Source organism: Ceratotherium simum, chromosome X, assembly GCF_057802395.1.
Source record: "Ceratotherium simum simum isolate JZ-2026a chromosome X, ASM5780239v1, whole genome shotgun sequence".
Lineage (NCBI taxonomy): Eukaryota > Metazoa > Chordata > Mammalia > Perissodactyla > Rhinocerotidae > Ceratotherium > Ceratotherium simum.
The window spans coordinates 128735132-128762105 of NC_141940.1; the positions used below are offsets into that span (position 1 = coordinate 128735132).

Here is a 26974-nt window from a genome sequence, read left to right on the forward strand (position 1 = left end):
CATCTTATTCCTTGGAACCAGTGACTGTGCCACCTTACATGGCCAGGGGACTCTGCTGATGTGATTAAGTCAAGGGTCTTGAGATGACAGTTGATCCCCTGTGATCCCAGTGAACCCAATGTCACCACCAGGGTCCTTGTAAGAGGAGGCACATCACGTGGTCAGGTCTGAAGGGCATGGAACAACCCCTCTGAAACAAACCTCTTTGGCAAAATCACACTTTTTTCAAAGTAAAAAAAAAATAGCTTTATGAATGCTGAAAACAATTTAAAAATGCAGAACAGCTTCCAGAACATCCCGGGGGTGGAGGCACCTGCGACCTTCACCCGCTCGCTGGGGCTTCTGCGACTTCTTCTACCATTAGGATCTCCTCGTTGTCAGCTTTTCCTGCACCCGAAGCTAATTTCTCCCACATGATCTGAGGGAACAAGGACGGGCTGTCAGGTTTTGGGGAGCCCCGTGAGCCGTGGACGGCTGGCGGTGGGGGTGATAGATACAGATCTGAGACAGATCTATGTGTGCGAGTCTGCAGCTGAAGGATGAGCAGGACCGCCTGTGGGGAGGGCTTGTGGTGCCTATCGAGCACAGGGTATGGCAGATGCAAAGGTCCTGGGGCAGGATGGAGCCTGGAAGCCAATGGAGCGGGAGACGGCTCGTCCTTTTCCCAGGGAGGGTCGGACGTGATGGATGCAGCCAAGGGGGCCTCGGAAGCAGAGGTCACCCCGTCCCTTGTCCTTCACCCTGTGTGAGTCCTTACCCCACGAGACCAGGTCTGACCCCCTTCTGTCTGCCTGTCTGTCTCTTTCCCCATCTTTCCTCTCCTCCTCCTCCTTCTATCCGTCCTCCCCCGAATTTCCCCACACATCGGTCACAGAGAGGACCCTAACCCCCGACCCCAGGAGAAGGCCACCGAGTGGGAAGCGAGATTCCAGCCACACCCCGTGATGATGCTGTGGTCCCCCTCAGGGGGACACGGGGGAGTTTAGGGGACACTCCGAGGGTCGCTGTCCCCCCCTCCATCCCAGCTCAGCCCTCCACCCCCCGTACGTACCTGGGGGTCGGTTTGATGGTTGTCATTCAATTTATCTTTGATCCCTGGAACGGGCTGGAGGAAACTGTGCCTCCAGAGGAACCTGGGGAGACGAGAAAAGCGTGAAGAAGACGCCTCGATGCCAAATTTCCTTCTTGCTCCAACGTGCACGCTGTGTCACGTCACATGAGGGGCATCTGGGCTCGTAGCTTCCAAACACCTTCCTTTAAGGGTCACAGAGGGACCAACTCAAATCTCGGATGACTGAGAAGATAGGAAACACTCTAGGAATACAGAGTGATGCCCATGAGGATCCTTCTAGAACCTTCTCTCAGTCCCTTGAGTAGACGGATGGGAGTGGAGGATGTGCTCACTCACGAGCAGCTTGGGGGAGCCCAGGGTCCCTGGTGTTAAAGAGCCGGGGGGCTCCTAAAGCGGATGTCCCTCCTACTCCCATCCAACCTTGAAGAGCGTGGTTTCCGATTTGGCGGATTTCTGTCTATGTGACTTATTTTTAGGACAATTACTTAACCAGCACATTTTGCTTCTGCAGAGCATCTGGATGCATTTTCACAGGGATGTGTATTTTCTTTCTGACCACGAGGAAAGCACCTCCAATTCTGTGACATCACCAGGAGGTGTTCATGCTGAGCTGAACGGTGACCCCAAAAGACATGTTCAAGAGCTGACGCCCGGAACATGGGAACAGGACCTTATTAGGAAATGGGGTCTTTGCAGATGTGATTGAGTGAAGGATGGAGATGAGGGCGTCCTGGAGGAGGGTGGCCCTAAATCCAATGACAGTGTCCTCATCAGAGACAGAAGAGGAGACACAGACACAGAGGAGAAGCCACGTGGAGACGGAGGCAGAGACGGGAGGGAGGCGCCCAACAGCCCAGGGATGCCTGGAGCCCCAGAAGCTGGAAGAGGCGGGAAGGACCCTCCCCTGGAGCCTCCGGAGGGAGCACGGCCCTGCGACCCCTTCGTCTCAGACTCCTGGCCTCCAGAACCGTGAGAGCATGAATTTCTGTTGTTTTTCGCCATCCGGTTTGTGGTCATTGTTCCGGCCGCCACAGGAAACTAACAGAAACGTTCTTTAAGATAACTTTCCTCCGTAAGACACACACTCTGTCCCCATTCCTGTGCCTGCTGGCGAGGCCGCCCCTGTTCCTCTTTTCTCCCAGGTCCAGGGTCCCCAGGGAACGATGGCACACACCACCATATTCAACCACAGGGAAGCATTCTCCCCTTGTCTGGACGCCGCATCCCTGCGCAATTAGCCACGAGTGTCATTCCGGAAGAAAATGAACACAGGACGCCCACCCGCCCAGGGGCATCGGGGCGGGGACCACAGGGTCCCCATGTCCTGCAGGATGGACCCCAGCTGCAAAATCTCCCCGTGCCTTGCAATGCATTTCATGCGCTATGCGTGCAACTGAGATTTAATGATTCTACGTTTGCACTCTTCATTCCAAAGCATGTGTGCTGGGCCCCGAGACCCTGCTCGTGCTGAGCTCGCAGAAGCGAAAAGACGCGGGAGGTGCCTGCAGAGGGGCCCGTGGAGAGATCGATTGTAGCAAGTAGGGGGAATGCTGGGCCGCAGGCTGGGACCCGAGTTGGGCTCCTGGGAACGGGGTGGGCTTGGTTGGACCCCAAAGGCTCAGTAAGATGTACCAGGGCAAAGTGCGGGCTGAGAGCGGGGCATTTGGGAACAGGAAGGTCTGAGAGGCCAAAGGCGTGTCCTCTGTGAGCACGGCTGAGCTCTGAGCCGTCCGGCGCCCAGACAGACGCGTGGGGTCCGGGCAGGTGCGGCCAGCACGGCCGGGAGAATGGGAAGCATCTCAGAACGTGTGTCTGAGGCTGCCCATCGGGGGCCAGGATAAGACCCCCGTGGGTCGGCGAGCTCGACCGCCTCTGGCCGATGACACATCAATGGGTCCTCTGCCGTTCCCCTCACTGCGGGTTTCCCAATCTCTCTGTCCATCCTGCCCGTCTGCAAAGCTGGGGACAACCCATTCCCGGGGTTACCTTTTAAACAGGTAGACAAGGATCAGGGCGCAGACCAGGGTCCCCAGGACCACCAGCACGTACACGTGCGCAACGCTGGCTTCCAGTTCCTCAGAGCCTGGGGAGAGAGACGGACACACCAGGGACCCTGGGTGAGTCGTCCACACCCGGCCGGCTCATCACCTCGCTAGTCCACCGCTTAGGAGAAATGTCCAGAGCGGGAGGGACGTCTAGAGCAAGGGACCCCTCCCGAAAGCTTCGAGGAAACGTGTTCCTGAGACCCAACCGCCGAAATATATCAAGTCCTCTTAGAACCTGACAAGCCAACTTAAAAATGGACCAAAAAAAAAGGATGCACATTTCCAGGCATACAAAGTCAGCTCCCACCTATTACATAGATTTCCTTTTTACTTACTATCTGGAATCGGGACTTTTTACAATTAACGTATTATTTTTATAACGGGGGACATTTTATCTGTTCCTACCAAAAAATCCAATGAAAAAACCCGAATCTATCAGGATTATCATAACCAAATTGGGTGCCCGCCGTTTCGAGGTTTTTTTCGATACGAACAGATAAAACGGGCGCTGTTACAAAAAATAATACGTTCACTGGAAAAAACGCTTATTCCAGATGATGAGGCAACCTAAATAGAGCCACACGGATGCTTAGAAGTGTATACCTGGAAATATCTGTTCCTTTTTTTTTTTAATCCACTCTTAAATCAAGGGGGCGGGCCGGTGGTGCAAGAGGTTCGATACAAGCGGTTCGAACCTGGGGTTCGCAGGTTTGGATCCCGGGCCTGCACCGACGCACCGCTTGTCAGGCCATGCTGCGGTGGCCTCTCATATAAAGTGGAGGAAGATGGGCACAGATGTTAGTCCAGGGCCAGTCTTCCTCAGCAAAAAGGAGGATTCCCATGGATGTTAGCTCAGAGGTGATCTTCCTCACCAAAAAAAAAAAAAAAAAAAAAAAGAAATCGAGTTGTCGGTGTTCTTGTTGTTGATTTCTCAGAGGACTTTATGTATTTCGGATACTTGGCCCTTATCAGATGTACAATCTGCAAATATTTCCTCCCGTTGTGTGGGTTGTCTTTTTAACTGTCTTGAGAGGGTCTGTGGGTACACAAAAGTTTTTAATTTTGATAAAGTCCAGTCTACCTGTTTTTTCTCTAGTTATTGCCACCAAATCCAAGATTGCAAATTGATTACCCATTTCATCTTATGAAATATTGCTCAATACACATTTCATATAAACCCTACACTGTTATGAAAATCATTGATCTCAGATCAGGAAAACAACGATGCATAACGATGTTTGCTAAAACCCTTTAAATGTTCGAGGGCTGGGAACCAGGAATGTCGACCTCTTAACTACGAGACCGCCTTTAGGTCCAAACCATTAAATTCTTGCTGACTCATAAAAGTTGCAGGGAGGAATCTGTGTGTAATTTAGTTCCTGGCATACCTCTCTCTCTCGATTAGGAGGAAACAGCCCCAGTTTTGATGTCAGCTGTATCCTGACCAGCGACCAAGAGTGCGACCCTCTGCTGTGACTTGAGTGACTGATGGTTTCCTGGGGGGGGGTGGGGACTTGGGACGTCGGTAGTGTCTGTCCCCTCCTTTGGGTATTGAAAAAGTGTAGCTCGTGAGCTTGGCTGAGCACCAGGGGAACAAGGTTTCAGGACCCCCTCAGTTTCCGGGCCTCCTGGAGCGGCTCAGAGATAGATCCTGGGAGACGCCCCATCCCGGGCGACGCTCTTGGGGAACGTACCGAACTCGACGGGCTGGCTCCAGGCGCTCCACTGGGGGTCCCTCGCATCCGCGGTTCGTATCTTCACGGTATGCCTGGCTCTGGGCTCCGGACTCGGAAAGTTGTATTTATTTTCTGAATCGCCCGGCACCTCGATCTTTGGAGAAAACAGAAAGTTAGCTAGCCGTCGCCTGTGTGGAGAAAAGAGGGAGTGGGGGCGTCTTTTAAATTTCACGACTGAAATGGATGAAAGATTCAAAGACACGGCACTCCCCCCATCGACCTGTGAAAGTTGTGGAATGCAAAGGGGGGTTCTGCTACCCAAGCCAAACCATTTCCTCGTGGGGCAGAATATGAACGCTGTCTAGAAATCCGTGCTCTATGAAATTAACATATGTGTTTACATCCTGAAGACTTCGGAGGGATGCTTAAGTGAAAAACTACGACAACTCATCGATCCACTCACCAAATAACCACTCCCGGGTCTCCCAGGATCGTAAATATAGACACAAAAATTATTCACCAGCTACAACTGATATGAGCAGACCCATAGATGGGTTTGCAAGGGACCTAAAGACCACTGAGGGCAAGTTCCTCATTGGACAGAAGAGGATACCGAGGTCAGAGCGGTGGTGAGACTTGGAAAATACCATCAGAAAGTAGGTTGATGATCTACCTCTAGACGTGTTTTGAAGGAAGGAATCATCTTAATACTCAAAGGAATATTTTCTTGGTCAACATGGATGGAGGAGGAATAGGGTGTGAGAGTCAATCGGATGTAATGAATGTAACTAATTCAACAAATGGGATGTGACAAGGGCTCAAGACTAGACCCCAGCAGATTGGACCACTGGGAGAGCCCCTGCCTCACTGACTGGATGCTACCCTAGGGAGCCTCCATCCTCTGATTTAAGCCCATCGCCATCCTGGCCACCACCGGGCCAAGTTTCCACTCTGGGTGTGTCCCTTTGACTAACGCATGGTTCCCCTACGGGGTGATATCTGGGGGCAGAGTTTTAACTCACCGGTTGATATTCGCTGTGTCGGGTACCGCTCTAGAAAGAAAAGAATAGAAGGTTTACTTTTCTCCATTTAGAAGGTTTTTCACAAGTTTTACCCATTCTGCCCTGGAGTGCAGTCAGGGGTGAGCACACCGTCACGGAGAGGTGAGGGCTGGGGTTCATCGGTCCACCCTGATCCGGGAGTCGACCTAATAGAGAGGGAGAGGGCTCTCTGATCGTGCCCCCTCAGGAACCGCAGCTGGTGACAGATCCTCCTGTCTACACTGGATCCAGGTGGACGTGGAGCAGAGGGTCCTTCTGTCTACACTGGGTCCTGGTGGACACGTAGCAGAGTTTCCTCCTGTCTACACTGAGTCCAGGTGGACGTGGGGCAGAGGGTCCTTCTGTCTATACTGGGTCCAGGGGGACGTGGGGCAGAGGGTCCTCCTGTCTACACTGGGTCCTGGTGGGCATGGAGCAGAGGGTCCTCCTGTCTACACTGGGTCCAGGTGGACGTGGGGCAGAGGGTCCTCCTGTCTACACTGGATCCAGGTGGACGTGGAGCAGAGTTTCCTCCTGTATACACTGGATCCATGTGGACACGGAGCAGAGGGTCCTTCTATCTACACTGGATCCATGTGGACATGAGCAGAGGGTCCTCTGTCTACACTGGATCCATGTGGACACGGAGCAGAGGGTCCTCTGTCTACACTGGATCCATGTGGACACAGAGCAGAGTTTCCTCCTGTCTACACTGGATCCATGTGGACACGGAGCAGAGTTTCCTCCTGTCTACACTGGATCCATGTGGACACGGAGCAGAGTTTCCTCCTGTCTACACTAGATCCATGTGGACACGGAGCAGAGGGTCCTTCTGTCTACACTGGGTCCTGGTGGACGTGGAGCAGAGGGTCCTCTGTCTACACTGGATCCATGTGGACACAGAGCAGAGGGTCCTTCTGTCTACACTGGGTCCATGTGGACACGGAGCAGAGTTTCCTCCTGTCTACACTGGATCCATGTAGACACGGAACAGTTTCCTCCTGTCTACACTGGATCCATGTGGACACAGAGCAGTTTCCTCCTGTCTACACTGGGTTCATGTAGACACGGAGCAGTTTCCTCCTGTCTACACTGGGTCCAGGTGGACGTGGAGCAGAGTTTCCTCCTGTCTACACTGGGTCCAGGTGGACGTGGAGGAGAGTTTCCTCCTGTCTACACTGGATCCAGGTGGACGTGGAGCAGAGTTTCCTTCTGTCTACACTGGGTCCTGGTGGGCATGGAGCAGAGGGTCCTCCTGTCTACACTGGGTCCAGGTGGACGTGGAGCAGAGTTTCCTCCTGTCTACACTGGATCCATGTGGACACGGAGCAGAGTTTCCTCCTGTCTACACTGGATCCATGTGGACACGGAGCAGAGTTTCCTCCTGTCTACACTGGGTCCAGGTGGACGTGGAGCAGAGTTTCCTTCTGTCTACACTGGGTCCTGGTGGGCATGGAGCAGAGGGTCCTCCTGTCTACACTGGGTCCATGTGGACATGGAGCAGAATTTCCTCCTGTCTACACTGAATCCAGGTGGACGTGGAGCAGAGTTTCCTCCTGTCTACACTGGATCCAGGTGGACACGGAGCAGAGTTTCCTTCTGTCTACACTGGGTCCTGGTGGGCATGGAGCAGAGTTTCCTTCTGTCTACACTGGGTCCTGGTGGGCATGGAGCAGAGGGTCCTCCTGTCTACACTGGGTCCAGGTGGACGTGGAGCAGAGTTTCCTCCTGTCTACACTGGATCCATGTGGACACAGAGCAGAGTTTCCTCCTGTCTACACTGGATCCATGTGGACACAGAGCAGAGTTTCCTCCTGTCTACACTGGGTCCATGTGGACACAGAGCAGTTTCCTCCTGTCTACACTGGGTCCAGGTGGACACGGAGCAGAGGGTCCTCCTGTCTACACTGGGTCCAGGTGGGCATGGAGCAGAGTTTCCTTCTGTCTACACTGGGTCCTGGTGGACACAGAGCAGAGTTTCCTTCTGTCTACACTGGGTCCATGTGGACATGGAGCAGAGTTTCCTCCTGTCTACACTGGGTCCTGGTGGGCATGGAGCAGAGTTTCCTCCTGTCTACACTGGATCCATGTGGACACAGAGCAGAGTTTCCTCCTGTCTACACTGGATCCATGTGGACACAGAGCAGAGTTTCCTCCTGTCTACACTGGGTCCATGTGGACACAGAGCAGAGTTTCCTCCTGTCTACACTGGATCCATGTGGACACAGAGCAGAGTTTCCTCCTGTCTACACTGGGTCCAGGTGGACGTGGAGCAGAGTTTCCTCCTGTCTACACTGGATCCATGTGGACACAGAGCAGAGTTTCCTGCTGTCTACACTGGGTCCCTCTGCACACATAACAGAGGGTGCTGTACTGTCTGCCGCTGCTTCTAAGCCTCCCTCTCCTCCCTAAGGCTTTCAAGGATCCGGGTGGGTCTGAGGCCCCCTCAGTTGGATTGGCTGTCATGCTGACCCTCAGGTCAAGCGCATCTCTCTCCACCAGCGTCCACCCTGCTTTTGGCCCACTGTGTCACCCATCCTGAGCCCGCCTCGTGGGACCTGGGCCACCCCCGTGAGCCCGGGACTTCCCACCGCCCTCCTGAGGCCTGATGCCCAGTTTGGAGCGGCGTGCGCTCACCGGCCTCTGGATGTCCAGCTGATACTGGAAATCCCTGTCGCTCGCGGGCCGTCGGCTCCTGGGTTTTCCCCAGCGGATGAGGCAGTGGGATCCGTTGCAGTGCACGGTGATGTTGCTGGGCGGGCTGTATCTCTCTGCAATGAGAAGCCGGCACCCACCCTTGATCCAGCCTGCTTCCCCCGGCCCACGGAGGCGCCACCCACCCTGCCGACCTGTCCTTGGCGGGAGCTTCCGAGGTCACCAGGAGGCATGGGTGGGTCTGAGCGTTGACGCTCGGGGAAGATGACCGACAGGCTGCTGTGCGCAGAGGAGGAGGTTTAGGGTCAGGGAGACCCAGGCAGGGAGGCAGTGATGGGTTTGAAGGGCAGAGATGGGCTCATCTGAGACATTTTAGCCTGAAGAAGCCTGGGGCGTCCTATGGGACCAGCGAGCCTGCACGGAGGAAGAGGTTGCCGGCTCAGCAGGAGACGGCGCTGTTCGGCATCTGGGACCATCCCGGAGCGGCCAGCCCCCCGGCAGAGAGCTGGAAAGAAGACAGACAGCTGGCAAAACAAGAAAAAGTGAGTTCCCACGTCCCAAGATGGGTGGAGGGGTTTGGACTCTCATGGACGACTCTGGATCCTAAGGCGAGGTGGAGGAGGAGGGGTGTGTGTAAATTCACATGTTGTGTGCACACATGACCATCTGGCAGGATGTGGGGAGAGGCCGGGGTACCCAAAATGGGGGAAGGAGGGAAAGAGGGGTCTTGGGGACGGGGTTCATAACAGGTCAGCCAAAGACATATTTGCTGATGGGGTTATTGACGCCTGTCTGAAAAGACCAAGGATGTCCAGTGTCCTTCAAAGATAACTGGGTGTCCACAGGTGACGCCCCTACTGTGGGTTCCAGCAACAAACAGGACGGGAGTTCTGCATCTGCTTCCATTTTAGCTGGCATACTTCCATTCTAAAGACTGAGACTCGATTCCGTGACTGGAACCTTCTAAGGTACGTTTGGACGACTTGGTCCTGCGCAATTTCTCTTGCGACTGTAGACACGGAATCAACACCCCCACTGGGTCTATCTGATCACGTTTAACTTGCAAGTTGAGAGGCGCCGTTCCCGGGAAGCGCACGCTGGATTCCCAAGCTCAGAACAGAGGGAAGGACAACCTGTCCTGATCATTGTTGTGATCTGGATTTAGGATGCTGTGCCGGGTTCTGAGGCGTGGGCTTTTTTTCTCCCCGCACCACCAAGCAATTACCTGACACCAGCTGGGCGTCCTGCAAGTCAGCTCACTTCTGACGCTGTCTACCTGGAGACGGCGTCAGACCCCACAGGTGAAGGGCTCAGTCCCGCAAGACTGTCCCCCACTTCAGACGCCCATCGCAAGTCCAGCGTGTCACCTGTGCTCTGGCCGATGGCCTGTAGATCGGAGGTTCCCAGGGCCTGTTTTTGGGTTCGGTTAATTTACTAGGGCAGCTCCCAGAAGTCAGGGAAACATCTTCCTTACCAGATAACTGGTTTATTTTAAAAGGACATAAGTAAGTAACAGCCGGATGGATGAGACGAAGGAGGCAAGTTGAGGGAAAAAGACACGGAGCCTCCATGCTCTCTCCAGGCCCCGCTCTCCCCGAGCTCCACATGTACACCCGCCCGGAACCTCTCTGAACCCCGCCCTTTTGGGTTTTTCTGGAGGCTCCATTACATGGGCATAATTGATGAAATCGTTGGCCACCGGCGGTGGAACTCAATCTGCATCCCTCTCCCCTCCCGGAGGTCAGCGGCCAGCCTGAAAGTTCCAACCCTCTAATCACGTGGCTGGTTCCCCTGGCGACCAGACCCCATCCTCGGGGAGTTCCAAAGTCTCCTCATTAACGTAACAAAGACAGCTTTATGGCTTCCAGCACAAGAAATTTCAAAGCTTTTAGGAGCTCTGTGCCAGGAACAGAGACTAAGACCAAACATATTTCTCCTTATAAATCACGATACCACAAGATTCTGAAGTAATATTTGGATTTCTTGGATTAAAAGAAAATGTTAGAAACATGGGGGTAAAAAGGCAAGGCTTCCTTGAGAAGGAAGGGGCGGCCAGATTAGGGTCCAGAGACAGGTTTGTCCTGCAGTGAGGAGCTTGCAGGAAACTCAGACGGGAGGAGACAGGCTCCGCCAGCACACCTGCCACCTTGCTAGGGACACACAGCAGGACCACCCCCAACAGGTGAGCCTGGAGGTGAAGGACCCATTCCCTTTGAAGGTTGACCAAAGGGTTGGCATTTACTGAATTTTCCTAGGAAACCTCCCACCCCATCTTCCCTATGAAATCTTCAACACACTAGGAAGAGCCTCTCCCCGTCTGGGAGGGGGTGGGACGGACCACGGGACTCATGAATTCTTAAAGGAACCTATGACAGGGTCACTGTGCCTATTCTGAATGCAAGTTTGCTCCTGCACCCAGAAAGGAGAAGCAAGCAACCTGGGAACCCCTGCACCCTCCTTGCAGGATCTGATCTAGAATCTGCTTGCTTGCTCTTCTGGGGTGGCTGTCTCTTTAATTTGGGGAGACATTTTACTACATCCCCCAATTAAGGCAATGGAAGGCTGTGTCTGCTACCATATGGGGGAGGCCCATGAAGGGGCGAGCCTCTCCCACCTCTTGGTCAGAAGGTCCAAACTTTTGTCCCGTGGGGGCTTCGCTGTCAGCTCTCGGCAAAACCTCTCATGTCCAGCCTGTGCTGTAGAGGGGTTGGAAGGGCCCTCACTTCCTCGGGGGGCACCAATGCAGTCATATGTCCCTACCTTCAATTCAGAATGAAAGGAGACTCTTTAGTTGGCCTTTGCCCTGGGTGTATGACCGTATCCTTTGTATGATCAGAAGACACACACAGAAAGGAAGCATCCCTAATCTCGACAAACTCTAAAATACGTAGGTTCTATTATTATGCTTGTATCGGGTTGGATGGTGTCCCCCCAAATTCACGTCCACCTAGAACCTCAAAATGAAGAACTTATTTAGAAACAGGGTCTATGCAGATGCTATTAAGTGAAGGATGGAGATGAGGTCATCCTGGAGGAGGGTGGCCCTAAATCCAATGACAATGTCCTCATCAGAGACAGAAGAGGACACACAGACACAGAGGAGAAGCCACGTGGAGACGGAGGCAGAGATGGAGGGAGGCGGCCACCAGCCCAGGGACGCCTGGAGCCCCAGAAGCTGGAAGAGGCAGGAAGGACCCTCCCCTGGAGCCTGTGGAGGGAGCGTGGCCCTGCGACCCCTTCATCTCAGACGTCTGGTCTGCACATTGTGAGAGAGTAGGTTTGTGACCATTTGTGACAGCACCCTCAGGAACCTGACGCAGATCTCATGCAAATTCCATTAGAAATATTACACAGTGGTTAAATCTCAGGTCATTGTCCTCACCTATTTTCTTTAATGACAAAATCGAATCGAAGAACTGGATTCCCGTTCCTTGACTGGTCCCGTTAACCAGGAAGTAAGTGTAGGTGCTTAATCCAGAGAGGTCTTTGAGGTGACATCCTACGTGAGTTCCTGAGTCTTTTACGTAATGCGGACATTCTCTTTCCCCTCTTCTCCTGTAAGATTCCAAAGTGTTCAGAGGACAATCAGGGCATGGTATTTTCCTCACTGTGTTTGTCATAGTTGTCTACTGAGGTCCACACTTACTTTGAATCTTGTATATACAAAAAGTATTGGACGTCATCAGGGGCCGCTTGGCCCTTTGCCCAAGTGCAATTCATGAAATTCACATTGTAGATAAAACAGGAGAAGTTCTGGGCAGCTGTGCCCTCTCCACCTGGGAAGAGGCAGAAACAAAATCATTTGCACATGAAGGTTAAAAGGGGATGGACCAGTGGCTTCCTGGTGTGAGTGTTTACCAAACCTTCAAAGAATTGACACCAATCCTTCTTAAACTCTTCCAAAACACAGAAGAAGAAGGAACGCTTCTAAACTCATTTTATGAGGCCAGTGTCATCCTGATACCAAAGCCAGACAAAGACACAAGAAAAGAACATTAGAGGCCAATATCCCTAATAAACGTAGATGCAAAAATCCTCAACAAAATACTAGCAAACCAAATCCAACAGTGCATTTAAAGGATTCCGTGCCATACCCAAGTGGAATTTATCCCTGGGATGCAAGGATGATTCCACATCTGCAAATCAATCCATGGGGTACACCGCATTAACAGAATGAAAGAGAAAAACAGTAGGATCATCTCAATAGACACAGAAAAATCATTTCACAAAATTCGACATCCATTCATGACAAAAATACTCAACAAAATAGCTATAGAAGGAAGATACCTCAACACAATAAAGGTGAAATTTGAAAAACCCACAGCTAACATCATGGAGAAAACACCATGGAGAAAAACTGAAAGCTTTTCCTCTAAAAACCTGTGCAAGGGAAAGGTGCCCACTCTCGACACTTCTATTCAACACAGTATTGGAAGTGCTAGCCACAGCAATTACACAAGAAAAAGAAAGAAAGGCATCCAAATTGGAAAGGAAGAATTAAAATTATCTCTGTTTGCAGGTGATGTGATTGCATCCATAGAAAACCCTAAAGACGAAACAAACAAACCAAAAACATCATTAGAACTAATCAACAAATTCAGTAAAGTTGCAGGATACAAAAATCAGTGACATTTCTATACACTAATAACGACCTATCCAAAAAGGAAATGGAGAAAATCCCATTCACAGTAGCAGCAAAAAGAATAAAATACACAGGAATAAACTTAACCAAAGATGTGAAAGAACTTGTAGACTGAATATTATAAAACATGGATGAATGAAATTAAAGAACACACAGATAAATGGAAAGACATCCTGTGTTCAAGGACTGCAAGAATTAATATTGTTAAGATGTCCATTTTACCCAAAGAAATCTATAGATCAATGCAATCCCCGTCAAAATCGCAATGGCATTTTTTACAGAGATAGAAAAAACAATCCTAAAATTCATACGGAACCACAAAAGATTCTAAATAGCCAAAGCAGTCTTGAGCAAAAACAACAAAAGTAAAAGCATCACAATTCCTGATCTCAAAATATATGATAAAGCTACAATAACGAAAACCGTGTGGTACTGGCATAAAAATAGACGCAGAGATAAATGAAACAGATTAGAGAGCCCAGAAATAAATCCACATATTTATGGTCAACCGACCTTCGACAAAGGTGCCAAGAACACAGGATGGATAAAGGGCTGTCTTTTCAGTAAGTGATGTTGGGAAAACTGGATCTCCACACGCAGAAGAAATTGGATCCTTATCTCACACCATATACACCAGTCAAGTCAAAACGGATTAAAGAGTTAAACATAAGCCCTGAAACTCTAAAGCTGCTAGAAGAAAACATAGGGAAAAAGCTTGACTTTGGTCTTGGCAAACATTTTTTCGGATGTGACACCGAAAGCACAGGCAACAAAAGCAAAAACAGGCAAGTGGGATGGCACCAGACTGAACAGCTTCTGCACAGCAAAAGGCACAGTCAGCAGAGTGCAAAGGCAACCTACAGAGTGGAAGAAAAGATTTGCAAACCGTGTATATCTAGTGATAGGTTACCATCCAAAATATAAACAAACAAAACACTTCCCAAAGAATGTGAAGAAAAAATGGGCAAAGGACCCAAACAGACATACAGATGGCCAACACGTACGTAAAAAGTGCTCAGCATCACTAATCATCAGGGAAATGCAGATCAAAAGCGCAATGAGCTGTCACCTCACACCCGTTAGAATGGCTCTTGCTATAAATACAAGAGATAAGTGTCAGTGGGGATGTGGAGAAAAGGAAACACTTCAGCACTGTTGGTGGGAATGTAAGATGTGCAGACAACGTGGAAAACCATACGGAGGTTCCTCAAAATAGAACTACCACATGAGCTAGCAATTCCGCTTCTGTGTATTTATCCGCAGGAAATGGAATCAGGATCTCGAAGAAATATTTGCAGTCCCATGTCTATTGCAGAGTTATTCACAGCAGCCAAGATATGGAAACAACTTGAGTGTCCATCAGTGGACAAATGGATAAAGAAGACACGGTATATATATACACAATGGAATATTATTCAGCCGTAAAAAAGAAGGAAATCCTGTCTTTGGGGACAACAGGGATGAACCCGGAGGGCATTATGCTAACGAAACAAGTCAGACAGAGAAAGACAAATACTGTATGACTTCACGTTTCCGTGGAATCTAAAATAGTCAAACTCACAGACAGGGGGTAGAATGGTGGTTGGCGGAGGCTGAGGGAGGAGGGAAATGGGGAGGAGCTGGTGAAACCACACACGTGTTCCGTTTCGCAAGATCTAATGTGGTCTTGGAGACCTACTCTCCAGCACAGTAACTATAGTTAATCGTAATGCATCTTTCACTTGAAACTCACTAACAGAGTAGGTCTCAAGGTGGGATCTGCGGGCGGGACCACAAAAAATAAAAGGAAGAAAATGGTAGCTCTGTGAGACGACGGGTGCGTCCGTAGCTTGATTGTGGTAATCTTCTCACCGTGTGTATGTGTTTCAGTACATAAGCCATGCACCTTAAACACACACAATTCCCAGGTCTCAATGATATCTCAATAACGTTGAAAAAAAGGGGCATCTACTTGGATGCTAGTGGGGCGCCAAAGCATCACCGTGATGTTTCCCTACCTGGGTTAGTGTAGACCAGTTTCTCTGAAATCTGTTTCTGGCTGGTATTTATTTTCACCGTGAGTGTGACTCCCTCGTGGAGAGGATAGTTCTGGAACGTGCAGTGACATTCTTTATTCTTGAGCTGAAAAGAGATAACCAGCAGCACATTAGGAAACAGTCTTCTTCCTTCTCATCTCCACGTCGTTTGCACCTACATCAACCCCGTGACACCATCCACCTCTTTTCGTGAAATCTCCCCCGTGTACCTTCTCTGGGGTATGCGCGCATGCGACTTGCAGGTGGAACCTCAACTCGACAGCCTATAGCAGCATGTAGAGGGTCAGAATAGAGCTCACATTTTTTTTTTTTTTTGGTGAGGAAGATTGGCCCTGAGCTAACATCTGTGCCAGTCTTCCTCTATTTTGTATGTGGGATGCCGCCACAGCATGGCTTGATGAGTGACGTGTAGGTCCGCGCCCGGGATCTGAACCCACACACCTCGGGCCACCGAAGCGGAGCGTGCGAACTTAACCACCATGCCACCGGGCCAGCCCCCAAGAGCTCACATTTTAATGTGCCTTCAGTCCTCAGGGATCTTGTTAAAATGTGGATTCTGGGGCCCGAGATTCTGCATTTCTCAGAAGCTCCCAAGTTTGAGTAGTGAGGCCCTTCATCAGTTTAAACTTTGTGGAGCTCATCACACGCTGTTCCGTGTTACTGAGTTTTCTCGTCCTATCTCATACTCACGCTCTCTCACAAACTTCACGACAACGTTGTATCCCAGTCAGTCTGTTTACTTTGTTTCCATTGCACACTCAGGGCTGACGCTATTCCTTCTCAGGATTAAGTCTACCACCTAGACAATTTTTGAAGGATCAACCTAGCAAAAGGCTGCCGTCCACGCAACCGGGTGGACGGTTCCCCTAGGCAACATCCCCCGAACGGGATCGGAGGTTTGAAAGTGACGGAACAAACCACCTGTCTTCCCCGTGATCACGGTGGCTGGACATTTCATCCCTCTGAAATTCTTCCCTGGAAATCCTGGGAGCATTCGGGTACCCGCTTGGGATATCCCCCTGCCCTGCTGGGTCCCACATCGCCAGCCAGCTCCATTTCCCCTTCCTCGGGCGGCTCAGTGTCCCCAAGGGTCCCACCTCCTCTCAGCTCCCTGCGGCCTCTCCTTGGTCCGACCTCACAGAAGCTTTGGGGCGTCTGCTATGCTTCCTTTCCTTTTAGGATAATTTTAGATATTTTCCAGAGAGCTCCTCGGTCCCCCGGGGAATCAGGACACTGGACACACCTTGGACACGAATCCCCGGTGCACCGAGAACCATGGCTCCTAGACACGTCCCAAAGTCACCCATGCGTTTTTCACGTGTCACTGTTGTCTCGTTGCTAAGTTGGTGGGAGTTGGTAAAGGATAGCAACAGCATACCATCCTACCTTTAAGCAAATCGGTCCTTCATCCTTGTGAATCAGCACACATTCGACGTAAGTAGCATTTTCTTTGCAGTCCCAACTCAATTCCATTCTCCTGGGGTCGAACTTCACATGGAGACTGGGGACCGGTTCCTCGGTCGGAAGATCTGAAACATGGCAGCCACAGGATTCAGAAATTACCCGTCTCTGCTCTCCCCAACCAGCACATCCCACGTCTTGTAAGTGAAGATCAGGGCTGGGGCTCGCTGTCCCACTTCCCCTCTCACCCAGGCAGCCCCAGGGCATTGGCACATCCTCAGAATCTACCCCATTTTCCCTCTCTCCTTCCCGCCTGGGCCTCCTTGCCCTTTCTCCGTGCGGAGATGTCTGCTGGGCAAACAAAGATCAATCAAATGAGAACAAGCGGAGGCTGGTTGTTTAGAGCACACTGTAGTCCGGAAGTCGGCCCCCGTCCCTTGCATCGGGCAGAGACGCAAGGGCGGGCAGAGGACTGGGAAAGTCAGAGTGGACGAAAAGGAAGGCTCGGCTGTGCCCTGACCGTAGCTGCAGGTCGCTGCAGTCGCGGGTCAGAGTCCTACTTTTACAGACGGTCCGACCATTGTGCATTTGCGTATTCAGTCTCTCTCCCCACGCGGCCTCTGTGCTCGGCACCTCGTGCTCACATTCTCCCTTAATCCCGAGGCCATGCCCCCTCCCAGGGACCCGCTCTCTCCAGGTCTCCAGGACCCACAAGTAGATCAGGAACCTCCGGAATTTCTTGACCCTCCCCTCTCCCCGGCCCCCGCCCTGGCCTCCTGTGGGTTTCTCTTCCTTTCAGGTCTCGCTTCTCAGATGAGCAACCATCCCGTCTCCAAGGAGTCTATGGATCTTGGTCCTTCCCTTTCAGCCTGTGGGTTCTGTAAAAGCCACTTATGCCCTCGAGTTCATACCCAACCGAGAAAGTCTTGAATGCTCAACAGAAATCTGATGACACGGATCCACCCAAACATCTCCTCGCCAGCAGGAGCCGACTCCAGCACGTCCCTGGACCCGGGACTCCAGGGTGGGGGGCAAAGACGAGGGTGTTTATTCAGTCCACGTTTTCAAAGCACAGCCACTTTCAGAAAGACGGATGTGGGCTGGAGCCCCACCTCTGCCACTCACCAGCTGTGACTTCCAGCAGGTTGCCTCACCTCTCTGTTCACCGGTCTCCAGTTTTGCCCAATAAAGCAACAACGCATCCACCCTCAAAATGTTAGTTAAATGCCACAAAAGCAAATTTTTTTTCGGCAGGTCTCGAGTGGTCTTTTTGGGACCACTACCCCCGGGGAGCGTTCCCCGAGAACGTTCCTTGGGGAAGGTTGGGGGTCAGTGGTATCCTCGTCCAGCCCCATGAGCTGGTCGCTAAAGGGCTTTCTTTACCTGCAAGTCCTGATGCCACATCAGTCCAACCTGGAGGAAGGATCCTTGCCCTAAGATCCGACCCTACACCACTGTCCTTATATCCCGCCCCACTGGACTGCCCCGATTTTTTACGATGGCCCGGAAATACCTAGCTTCCGAGTCACCCCATATCTCGGCACCCTTACCACATTCGCGCAAGAACTAAGCGTGTTTATTCAGCTTTATCCTTCCTCAAATGGCGGTGGCCCGAGAATCAATACCCAGGGGCAGGCGGTGGCATTTCTTCCCCACCAGCCAGGATTGTGGGATCAGGGTCCTGTGGCCCCGCCTCGCTTATTGTCTCCACCTGATTACTCAGGGAGTCCACTCAGTCCCTGCTGCATAGTCCCTGCTGGGCGAGACCCTCGCCACCCCGTCACCTGAAGTTAGGGCCGATGAACCACATTTTGCTTCTATGGTGGACGACCATGCCCTACGGTTAAAATAGGAAAGTGCTGTCAGAGAGGGGCCGAGAAATTCTCTTGCGTTGGGCTGACCCGGATCCTGATCCTGGGCCCACCCCTTGCTGATGGTCATTAGGTTAAATCATGGAGGTCTCTGAGCCTCAGTTGTCCCGCCTGGAGAATGGGTGGAAGGACGTTAGCATCACAAGAAGGGGTGAGCGGAATGTGATGTGCGATGCTGCCGGCCGGCTGACTGTCATGCACGAGGATACAATCAAATTGGACCCAGGTGTTGGGAACGGCAGAAAGGGGTCAAGCATGTTCGCACACTTACCTTGGCGCTCCTGGGTCAGGAGAAAAGCCTGGTCCAGCAGCATGGAGAGCAGAACAACCGTCTTCAGGGGACCCATGAGGCTGCCCGCGGGATGGGGGAGCCCTAGAGGGAGAAGAAATTGGCTTTCGTGGGGGTTCTTGGAGTGGAGACCAGAGATGTTTCCCCAGGGAGATAGTCTGGGGAAAAAACACAAGACCGTCCCCGGGGTGATGGTCAGCACAGTGACCTGGGCAGCCCGGGGTCACTGTTGGCCACAGAGGGTCTACAAGTTCCAGTCGGCCTCATAGGAGGCCCCAGAACCAAGGTCCTGTCCTGCAGCAGGGACCTGGGGTCCAGGCTTCCCTGTCACTCTCTGTATCACTTGAGTGGGTTGTCTACACAGCCTGGCTTCATTCCTGTCTATAACCAGAGGGGTTAACTCCCAGGTCAAATGCACTGAACCACCATGCACTTCAACTGAAGATGGAGTCCGTGTATGCAGTGTGTTGAGGAGACCCTAGACCATGACTCTCCAGCATGGTAGATCAGAGCCCACGAATGGGGTCCCTCCATGCAGTGTGTTGAGGAGACCCTAGACCATGACTCTCCAACATGGAAGATCTGAGCCCATGGATGGGGTCCCTCCATGCAGTGTGTTGAGGAGACCCTAGACCATGACTCTCCAGCATGGTAGATCAGAGCCCACGAATGGGGTCCCTCCATGCAGTGTGTTGAGGAGACCCTAGACCATGACTCTCCAACATGGAAGATCTGAGCCCATGGATGGGGTCCCTCCATGCAGTGTGTTGAGGAGACCCTAAACCATGGCTCTCAGACATGGTGGATCAGAGCCCACGAATGGGGTCCCTCCATGCAGTGTGTTGAGGAGACCCTAAACCATGGCTCTCAGAAATGGTGGATCAGAGCCCACGAATGGGGTCCCTCCATGCAGTGTGTAGAAGAGACCCTAGACCATGACTCTCCAACATGGTAGATCTGAGCCCATGAATGGGGTCCCTCCATGCAGTGTGTTGAGGAGACCCTAAACCATGGCTCTCAGACATGGTGGATCAGAGCCCACGGATGGGCGTCCCTCTGTGCACTATATTTAGAGAGACGCTCAATCTAACTCCACCATATCATGCACCACAGCCCATGGGGGGGAGACCCTCCATGCGGAGTTTTTTGGGGGCCACTCTTGACCCTAATTCTCAACACCTGTGCCCGTGGATTGGGGTCTCCTCATGCAGTGTGTCTGGGGAAACCCACGACTGACTCCCCACCACCCAACACCAGAACTCATGGACGTGAGGGTCTCTGTATGCAGTGTATTTGGAGAGACCCTCAACCTAACTCTCCAACACCTCAGGTACACCCCTCGCCTGTCTGGACGGGCTTACGTGAGGGGCCGCACTCGGTGACAAGGTCCGTCTTTTGCAGCCAGTTTTGTTGAGGAAGGCCTGCCTCGTGCCTGGGACGCCCTTCTCTCCTCAGTCACGGCCTCTGTGAGGAGGGGGTCTCCATCTGTCTCCCATTCCAATGGGCTTCCCACCTCTCTACCCCAAGAGACTGTGAGCCCCCCGCCACAGCCGTCCCTCCACCCCCAGCAAACGCATCCCCGACATGTGGGCGCGCAGGGCTCTGGGTACACGGTTTACGGATTGATGGACAGCCTCTGCAGGGCAGCCTGTGCTAAAAGCGGGTCCGGGCCCTGGGACAGCTGCTGGTGGGGGGATAGTTTGGGATGTAATATGTGAAGAAAATAGAAGCCATGTATATACATGCATACAAGTTATTTTGTAATTTATATATTAATTTATATTATTATTAATTATATAAATTGTAAATATATATAATTTATATTGTAGTATAAATATATAATTTATATTGTAAATTGTGAATTATAATTTGTAAATTATAATTATTGATTCTATATATTAATATATACAAATATGTATTATTATATATAAATTAATACACACAAATTATGTATTATTATATAATACGTATATAAGAATTTACATAATTAATAATTTATAATTATATAATATATCATAATATATAATGATATATATTTATTATAGATTACATTATTTATTTATTATATAATTATATATTATATATAATTGTGTAATTATAATTTATATAATTAATTATAAAATACATGTATACACAAATTGTTATATAGTTTCCTTATGTGTTATTTATAAAATATAACTCAATTTATAATATATATTTTTATATAAAATTTAAATATAATATTATCTAGAAACCATTTCTATTTATGGAAATATGAACTATTTAATAAATAGTTTATAACAACATTATCTTGATGCCGGGAGATTGCTTTTCTCTGACGCTCTTACTCAACACCCTGATCACTCGATTGCTCTCACCCAGTGAGGGGGTGTCGGTAAATGGGGAGAAAGACAGACAGAAAGTCAGACGGGTGGGGTGAGAGTGTGGGGTCTGGGCTTCCAGTGCCTGCACAGCCAGAACCGGGAAGTCTTTCCTCCTCCTGCCCCCAAAGAAAGTGTTAGTGTCCTCGCGCTGCTGTAAGGAATTCCTATAAACTTTGCGGCTTAACAAACCACGGATTTACTCTGTAATAGTCCTGGAGGGCAGAAGGCCGACCAGCGTCTCGTTGGGCTAAAATCAAGGTGTCGCAGGACTGGTTCCTGTCGGGGCTCCAGGGGAGCATCTGTTTCCTGGTCTCTTCCAGCTCCTGGAGGCGCCTCCTTCCTGGGCTCACGGCCCCTTCCTGCATCTGCAAAGTGCATCCCTCCAATCTCTGCTTCTGCCATTGTGTCGTTGTCTCTGACTCTGCTGCTTCTCCCTGACGAGGGCTCTAGTGATGAGCTCAACCAGATCATCCAGGAGCATCCGTCATCTCGATTTCCTCAACTTAATCACTTCTGCAAAGTCCCTTTGCCATATAAGGTGACATATTCACTGCAGGTTCTGGGGATTAGGATGTGGACATGTTGGGGGGCATATTATTGTGTCTAGCACACGGGGATTAGGACGTGGACAACTTTGGAGACATTATTCTGTCTACCACACGGGGATTAGGACGTGGACATCTTTGGAGACATTATTCAGCCCACCACAGGTACCAAGATCCACTCCTCGGGGCTTAGAGAGGAGTCTAGGGGTGGTACCCACTTGAGAGGGATGAACTGCACCCAAGAACAGAGGAGACAGACAGACGGGGTTGAGCCCAGGCTGCTGGGCTGTGAATCATTGTCTGGCCCACAAACGTGGCCTCAAGGACACGTCCTTCCCTCTTGGCCCGAGTTCTGGGACGGAGCACCGACTCACCACGCCCTTCCCCAGGCTAAGATTCCATTTCTCAGTGAATCTGATTCCCAATTCCTCTTCCAGAGAATGGTTTTGGCTCGCCACCTGCACCAGAGCCCATGCGACCGAGAGACCAGGAACCCACCCGCTGGCTTCTCTTTTCTCCAGAATCAAGTTCCCGAGAGAGAAACTGAAAAGGGGTCTCTCTCACATGGCGTGGCTGGGGAATTACCAGCATCCCGTGGTTTGGTCCTATAAATCAACTCGTCTGTCTCGTATCTAGCCTGACAGGCTCGTCACTCAGGTGCACCCTGAAGCCACGGCTGATGCCTCACAGTGACTTTAAGAGGCTTTGAGGACAATTGCAGCCACTTTTAAAAATTTCTTACTGCTCTGACTGTCTCTTAACAATCAGAGTGGATTTGGGGGGAATACAACAAGAAATGACGCATCAGGTTTCCATTATGGTATGAACAATTTTTTGACTTTTTTTAAACTTGAGTTTTGCAACAATTAAAAAGGGTAAGTACAAAAAAAAAAAAAAAGAAAAGACGAGAGAGAGGAAAATAAAAGGCGTTAGTACACAGAGAGACGTGGAGGAAACTTAAGTGCATGTTACAAAGTGGAAGAAGCCAATCTGAAAAGGCTACGTAATATATGATTCCAACTCTATGACATTGTGGAAAAGGCAAAACTATGGAGACAGTGAAAAGATGGGTGGTTTCCAGGGGTTGGGGGAGGGAGGGATGAACAGACAGAGCACAGAGGACTTTAGGGGAGTGAAACTACTCTGTGTGATCTCATAAGGGTGGATTCACGTCGTCATACATTTGTCCAAACCCATAGAACGCAGAACACCAAGAATGAACCCTAAATCACACTGTGGACTTTACCGAATAATAATGCATCACTGTTGGCTCGTCCATGATAGTAGACATTCCATGCCAAAGCAAGATGTTAATAATAGGGGAAACCGTGCAAAAGGAAGTAGGCATACAGAAATCCCCTGTACTTTCCATTCAGTGTTTCTGTAAACCTAAAACTGCTCTAAAAATAAAGTCAATTAAAATTTTTTTAAAAAAGCTAAGAACAAGAGCAAAGAGTTCAATTCAGATAGAGACACGCTCAACAGAGAACACCTCATCCTTAGTTTGGTTTTGGGGTGGCATCTTGGGGTCTGCCTCTCATTTTCCTTGTGTTATCTTTGGTTGTGTTGATTCTTTTGTTGTGACTTGTCGTCCTTCCTTCCTTCCTCCATCCCTCCCTCCCTCCCATCCTTCTTTCTTTCCATCCCTTTTGCCATCCCTCGCCCTCTCCTTCCTCCCTCATAGGCATCTCCCTCATCAGCTCCTTCCCCACTTAATCCTGTCTTGTATCTCCTCTTGGGAATTCTCAGCCATCACACCCACCAGGCCTGCCCCTCAGACCTCCATCTCCTCGTCCTCACAGCTCCCGCCTGTCTTCACGGACCCTCATTCTCCCTCTGCCAGACTCGGCTGAAGCTCGGCTCCAGCCTGAGGACAGAGCTTATCCCTCTCACGCGTGTGCAGTTCAGCACATTCAGGCTCCATCGCGAGCCCCCCGAAGGGGTTCCTCCACCCTCTGTCAAGGCCCCCTGCCCACCTCCAGCACCCTCCACCCTCTGATGACTCACAGACCTCTGAGCCTTGGCTCTCACTCTCCGAGAGATTCCACTCCAGGCTGAAAGCCCTTTGCCTGGGTCACCTTGGCTGACATTGGTGTCTATGGGGCACCTCCCAACTCCTCATGAGCCATCTCCGTTGGCAAAGACCCTCCCCTTCACCCCACGTCCACCTGACATGCCCAATCCCCTTAGACTGCCCCCTCTCGGAGGCCTGTTCACGATGGACCCACCAGGTCCCAGTCTGCTGAGCCTCCTCTAGCAGGAGGCTAGCCTCCGGCCCCGCCTCACCTCACACCCCAGCCATCTCTTCTCGGACCTCCCCTGCACCTTTTTTGTGAATTCTCCCCTCTCTCCCCACCCACCTGCCTCCTTTCCCTTCCACCCTGTGTAGTGGAGGGTCCACTGGCTTTTGTCTAAATTCCAAAGCCCCTTCTCCCCCTGGACCTTCAGCCCAACGGTGGAGAGTCTAACCACCTCCCACTTCAGGTGTGTGTACCTGGCCTGGAGTGCACTTGGGGAGCACTGTCCAGCCTAAGATTCCCACCTTCCGACCTCCCTGAGCCCACCCTCCACAGAGAACTTCACTTGCTATCGGAGAGAGAATAAAAACCACCCCGGACCAGAGACATCCCAGCTTCCCCGCCTCCCACCCGTCTCACATCCCCCGCGATGAGGAACCGCCTGCTTCCTCCACCTGCGAGCTGCACCCTGCCCCGCCCAGCCTCCCTCCAGGCCTTGTTGGGGCTTCTCTGCACTGGGGGGGCCCCCATGCTGCATTAGGTCTGGGGGACCCTGAGCTCTGGTTGCAGATGGAGCTCCCCAGACCATCCTAATAAGGGGAGAACCCCAGTTCTGCATGGCTGATCCCCTCTTCTGGCCATTAGGGTTTTGGGACCATCATTTTTTCTCTCGGTGCACTTCTCCCCATGCCCGTGTGTACGAATCTCCTGGGGCTGCCCTCGCAAAGCACCCCGCACTGGGGGGCTTCAAACAACAGGAATTCATCCTCTCCCAGCTCTGGAGAACAGAAGTCTGAGATCAAGGTGTCCCAGGGCCACGGTCCCCGCAGAGGCTCCAGGGGAGGGTCCTTCCTGGCTCTTGCCGGATGCACAGTTCCCCTTTGCTATTCTCCCCCCTCCTCTGTCCTGCTCTTCACACCTGCAATTTGTCAAAGAGTCTTTGCTCTTCGAGCTGAGCTGCCCTGGATGAGGAGGGGGACGGCAGGAAGGGGCCCCATTCTGAGACAGCTTAGCTGTCTGCGGCTGCTGCACCTGCCTCCCCCATCTTTCCATTTGCCCCGTAAGCTTCTTGGGTCCACTGCTCTCTTTCTTCTTAGAGCCTCCCATCGCACCTGCTTCGCAGACAGACCTGCAGGTGCCCATGGGTGCAGACCCCCTTACAGGGATCATGACACCCACAAATACTGTACAGAAATTTGCCCTCGGCCAGACAGTTCCCCATTCGGCTTCCTCTGCACTGAACTCCCACTTGCTTCTTCCTGCTCATCGTGATGGAGCAACACCATCAACTTCTGCAAACTTTACTTAAAAAAAAAAACAAAAAAAAAAAACCCAAGTTATCCAGTGCCCCAGAGTGGCTTGACATGACTGTGACATGCACTGCCATCAACACCAGGGTTGCTGTTTTAAATAAACGGTTAGTCATATCAGAGTGCTCTTGCCAAAGATTGCAAAAAACCCTCCTGGGGAGTATTGGGGAGCAGCATGAAATAATCTGGGCTGTGATATATCCAGCGCCCGGGGCTGCCAAGCCAGGCACGTTCCACACCTCAGTCATGTAGCTCTCACACACCTCCTATGGGGCAGCTCCCGGTATCCTCATGGAAGTGGCTGGAAAACTGAAGTCCAAGGAGATCTCATTATTGTATCTTATTTATTTTTGTCTCGATATTTTTTTAAATTAAGGCAAAATTCCCATGGCACAAAATTATACCCTTTTTTTTTTTTTTTGGTGAGAAAGATTAGCCCTGAGCTAACACCTGTTGCCAATCCTCCTCTTTTTTGCTGAGGAAGATTGGCCCTGGGCTAACATCCGTGCCCATCTTCCTCTACTTTATATGGGATGCCGCCAAAGCCTGGCTTGATGAGCGGTGTGCAGGTCTGTGCCTGGGATCCAAACCTGTGAACCCCAAGCCACCGAAGCAGAGCATGTGAAGGTAACCACTATGCAACCAGGCCAGCCCCCAAATTCACCCTTTTAAAGTGCAGAATTCAGCGACATTTAGCACAGTCACAATGTTGTGCAATCATCACGTCTATCTGGTTCCAGAACATTTCCATCCTCCCAAAAGGAGACCCCGAACCCATTCAGCGATGGCTCTCCTTGTGCCTCCCAGTCCCCAGAAACCCCTAATCTGCCTTCCGTCTCTGTGGAATCGTCTGTTCTGGCTGCTTCATATAAATGGAAACTCATATCACACTTTGGTCTTTTGGATGCACTGCCTACCCACTTTCTCTTCTTCTTTTGGTGTTTACCACACCGACTTTTCCTTCTCTTTTCATAGATTCAAGCTTTATATAGCTGTGGCTGGAATGAAGATGCTCGGCTCTGTCGGAACAGAATGGCTCCAATTCAACGCACACGAGAACCACCTGGGAGGCTGCTCGAATGCAGACCCCGACTCTGCGGGTCTGAGTGGGATCTGAGACCCAGCTGCTGCCGGTCTGCGGGCAACCCTTGGATGAGTCTGGGTTTCGACCTCGCTGCCGACTGGGGGTTGCAATCACTGTGCTCAGGGCGACACACAGCACGAAATGCTGTGGTCACCAATGAGAACTCTAAGCCACGCTGGCTGCCAGCTCTGCACTTGTTTGCAAGCAGCTTTGAGACAGAGCAACTGTCGGCAGAATATCTATCCGGGATCAGGGGACCACCGTTCCCCCGCCATGGACGACTATGTGCACGGGCCAATTCCTAATGCATCCAAGGCTTTGGAGTGACTCCAACCTGGCTTCCATTTCTCACACGCTCAGGCTTGCGTGGGGAACTCAGCCAGCTCGAAACGCAAGCCGGCTAATTGCTGGGGCTAATTCAGACCTTAAGCTCTGCACCCAATGGCCTCCCTCAGTTGGGCATCCTTACTTCAGTGACTCCCATCTCCCACCTGCAGGTCCTCACTGACATGGAGCATGGACCCCCTGCATCAGCCCCAGAAGCAGAAAAATACACATGGGTGACTCGACATTTCGAGGACCAGAGAATAAAGGGGACTGGCTTACCCCACCACACCGGGCTCGCCTCCGTCAGCCTGTTCTCCTTCGCTCTGTTTCCTGACGCTCTGACATCTGGCCAGTCTCTCTGACACCTTTCTCTCTTGTCAG

At 51.2% G+C, this 26974-nt stretch overlaps 1 protein-coding gene across 1 annotated transcript; it reads right to left on the reverse strand.

Moving 5' to 3' along the window:
- Positions 1-220: 220 nt before the first annotated feature.
- On the reverse strand, positions 221-26974 carry LOC101408172 (colony stimulating factor 2 receptor subunit alpha). Its single transcript, XM_087426746.1, has 12 exons — positions 26873-26974; positions 18710-18811; positions 16553-16695; positions 15128-15251; positions 12135-12264; positions 11871-12043; positions 8471-8604; positions 5816-5845; positions 4812-4947; positions 3059-3155; positions 1052-1133; positions 221-418 (listed from the first exon to the last, which is right to left on the reverse strand). The coding sequence occupies exons 2-12, from the start codon at positions 18783-18785 to the stop codon at positions 323-325; spliced, it is 1221 nt and encodes a 406-aa protein (XP_087282872.1). The 5' UTR covers positions 18786-18811; positions 26873-26974; the 3' UTR covers positions 221-322.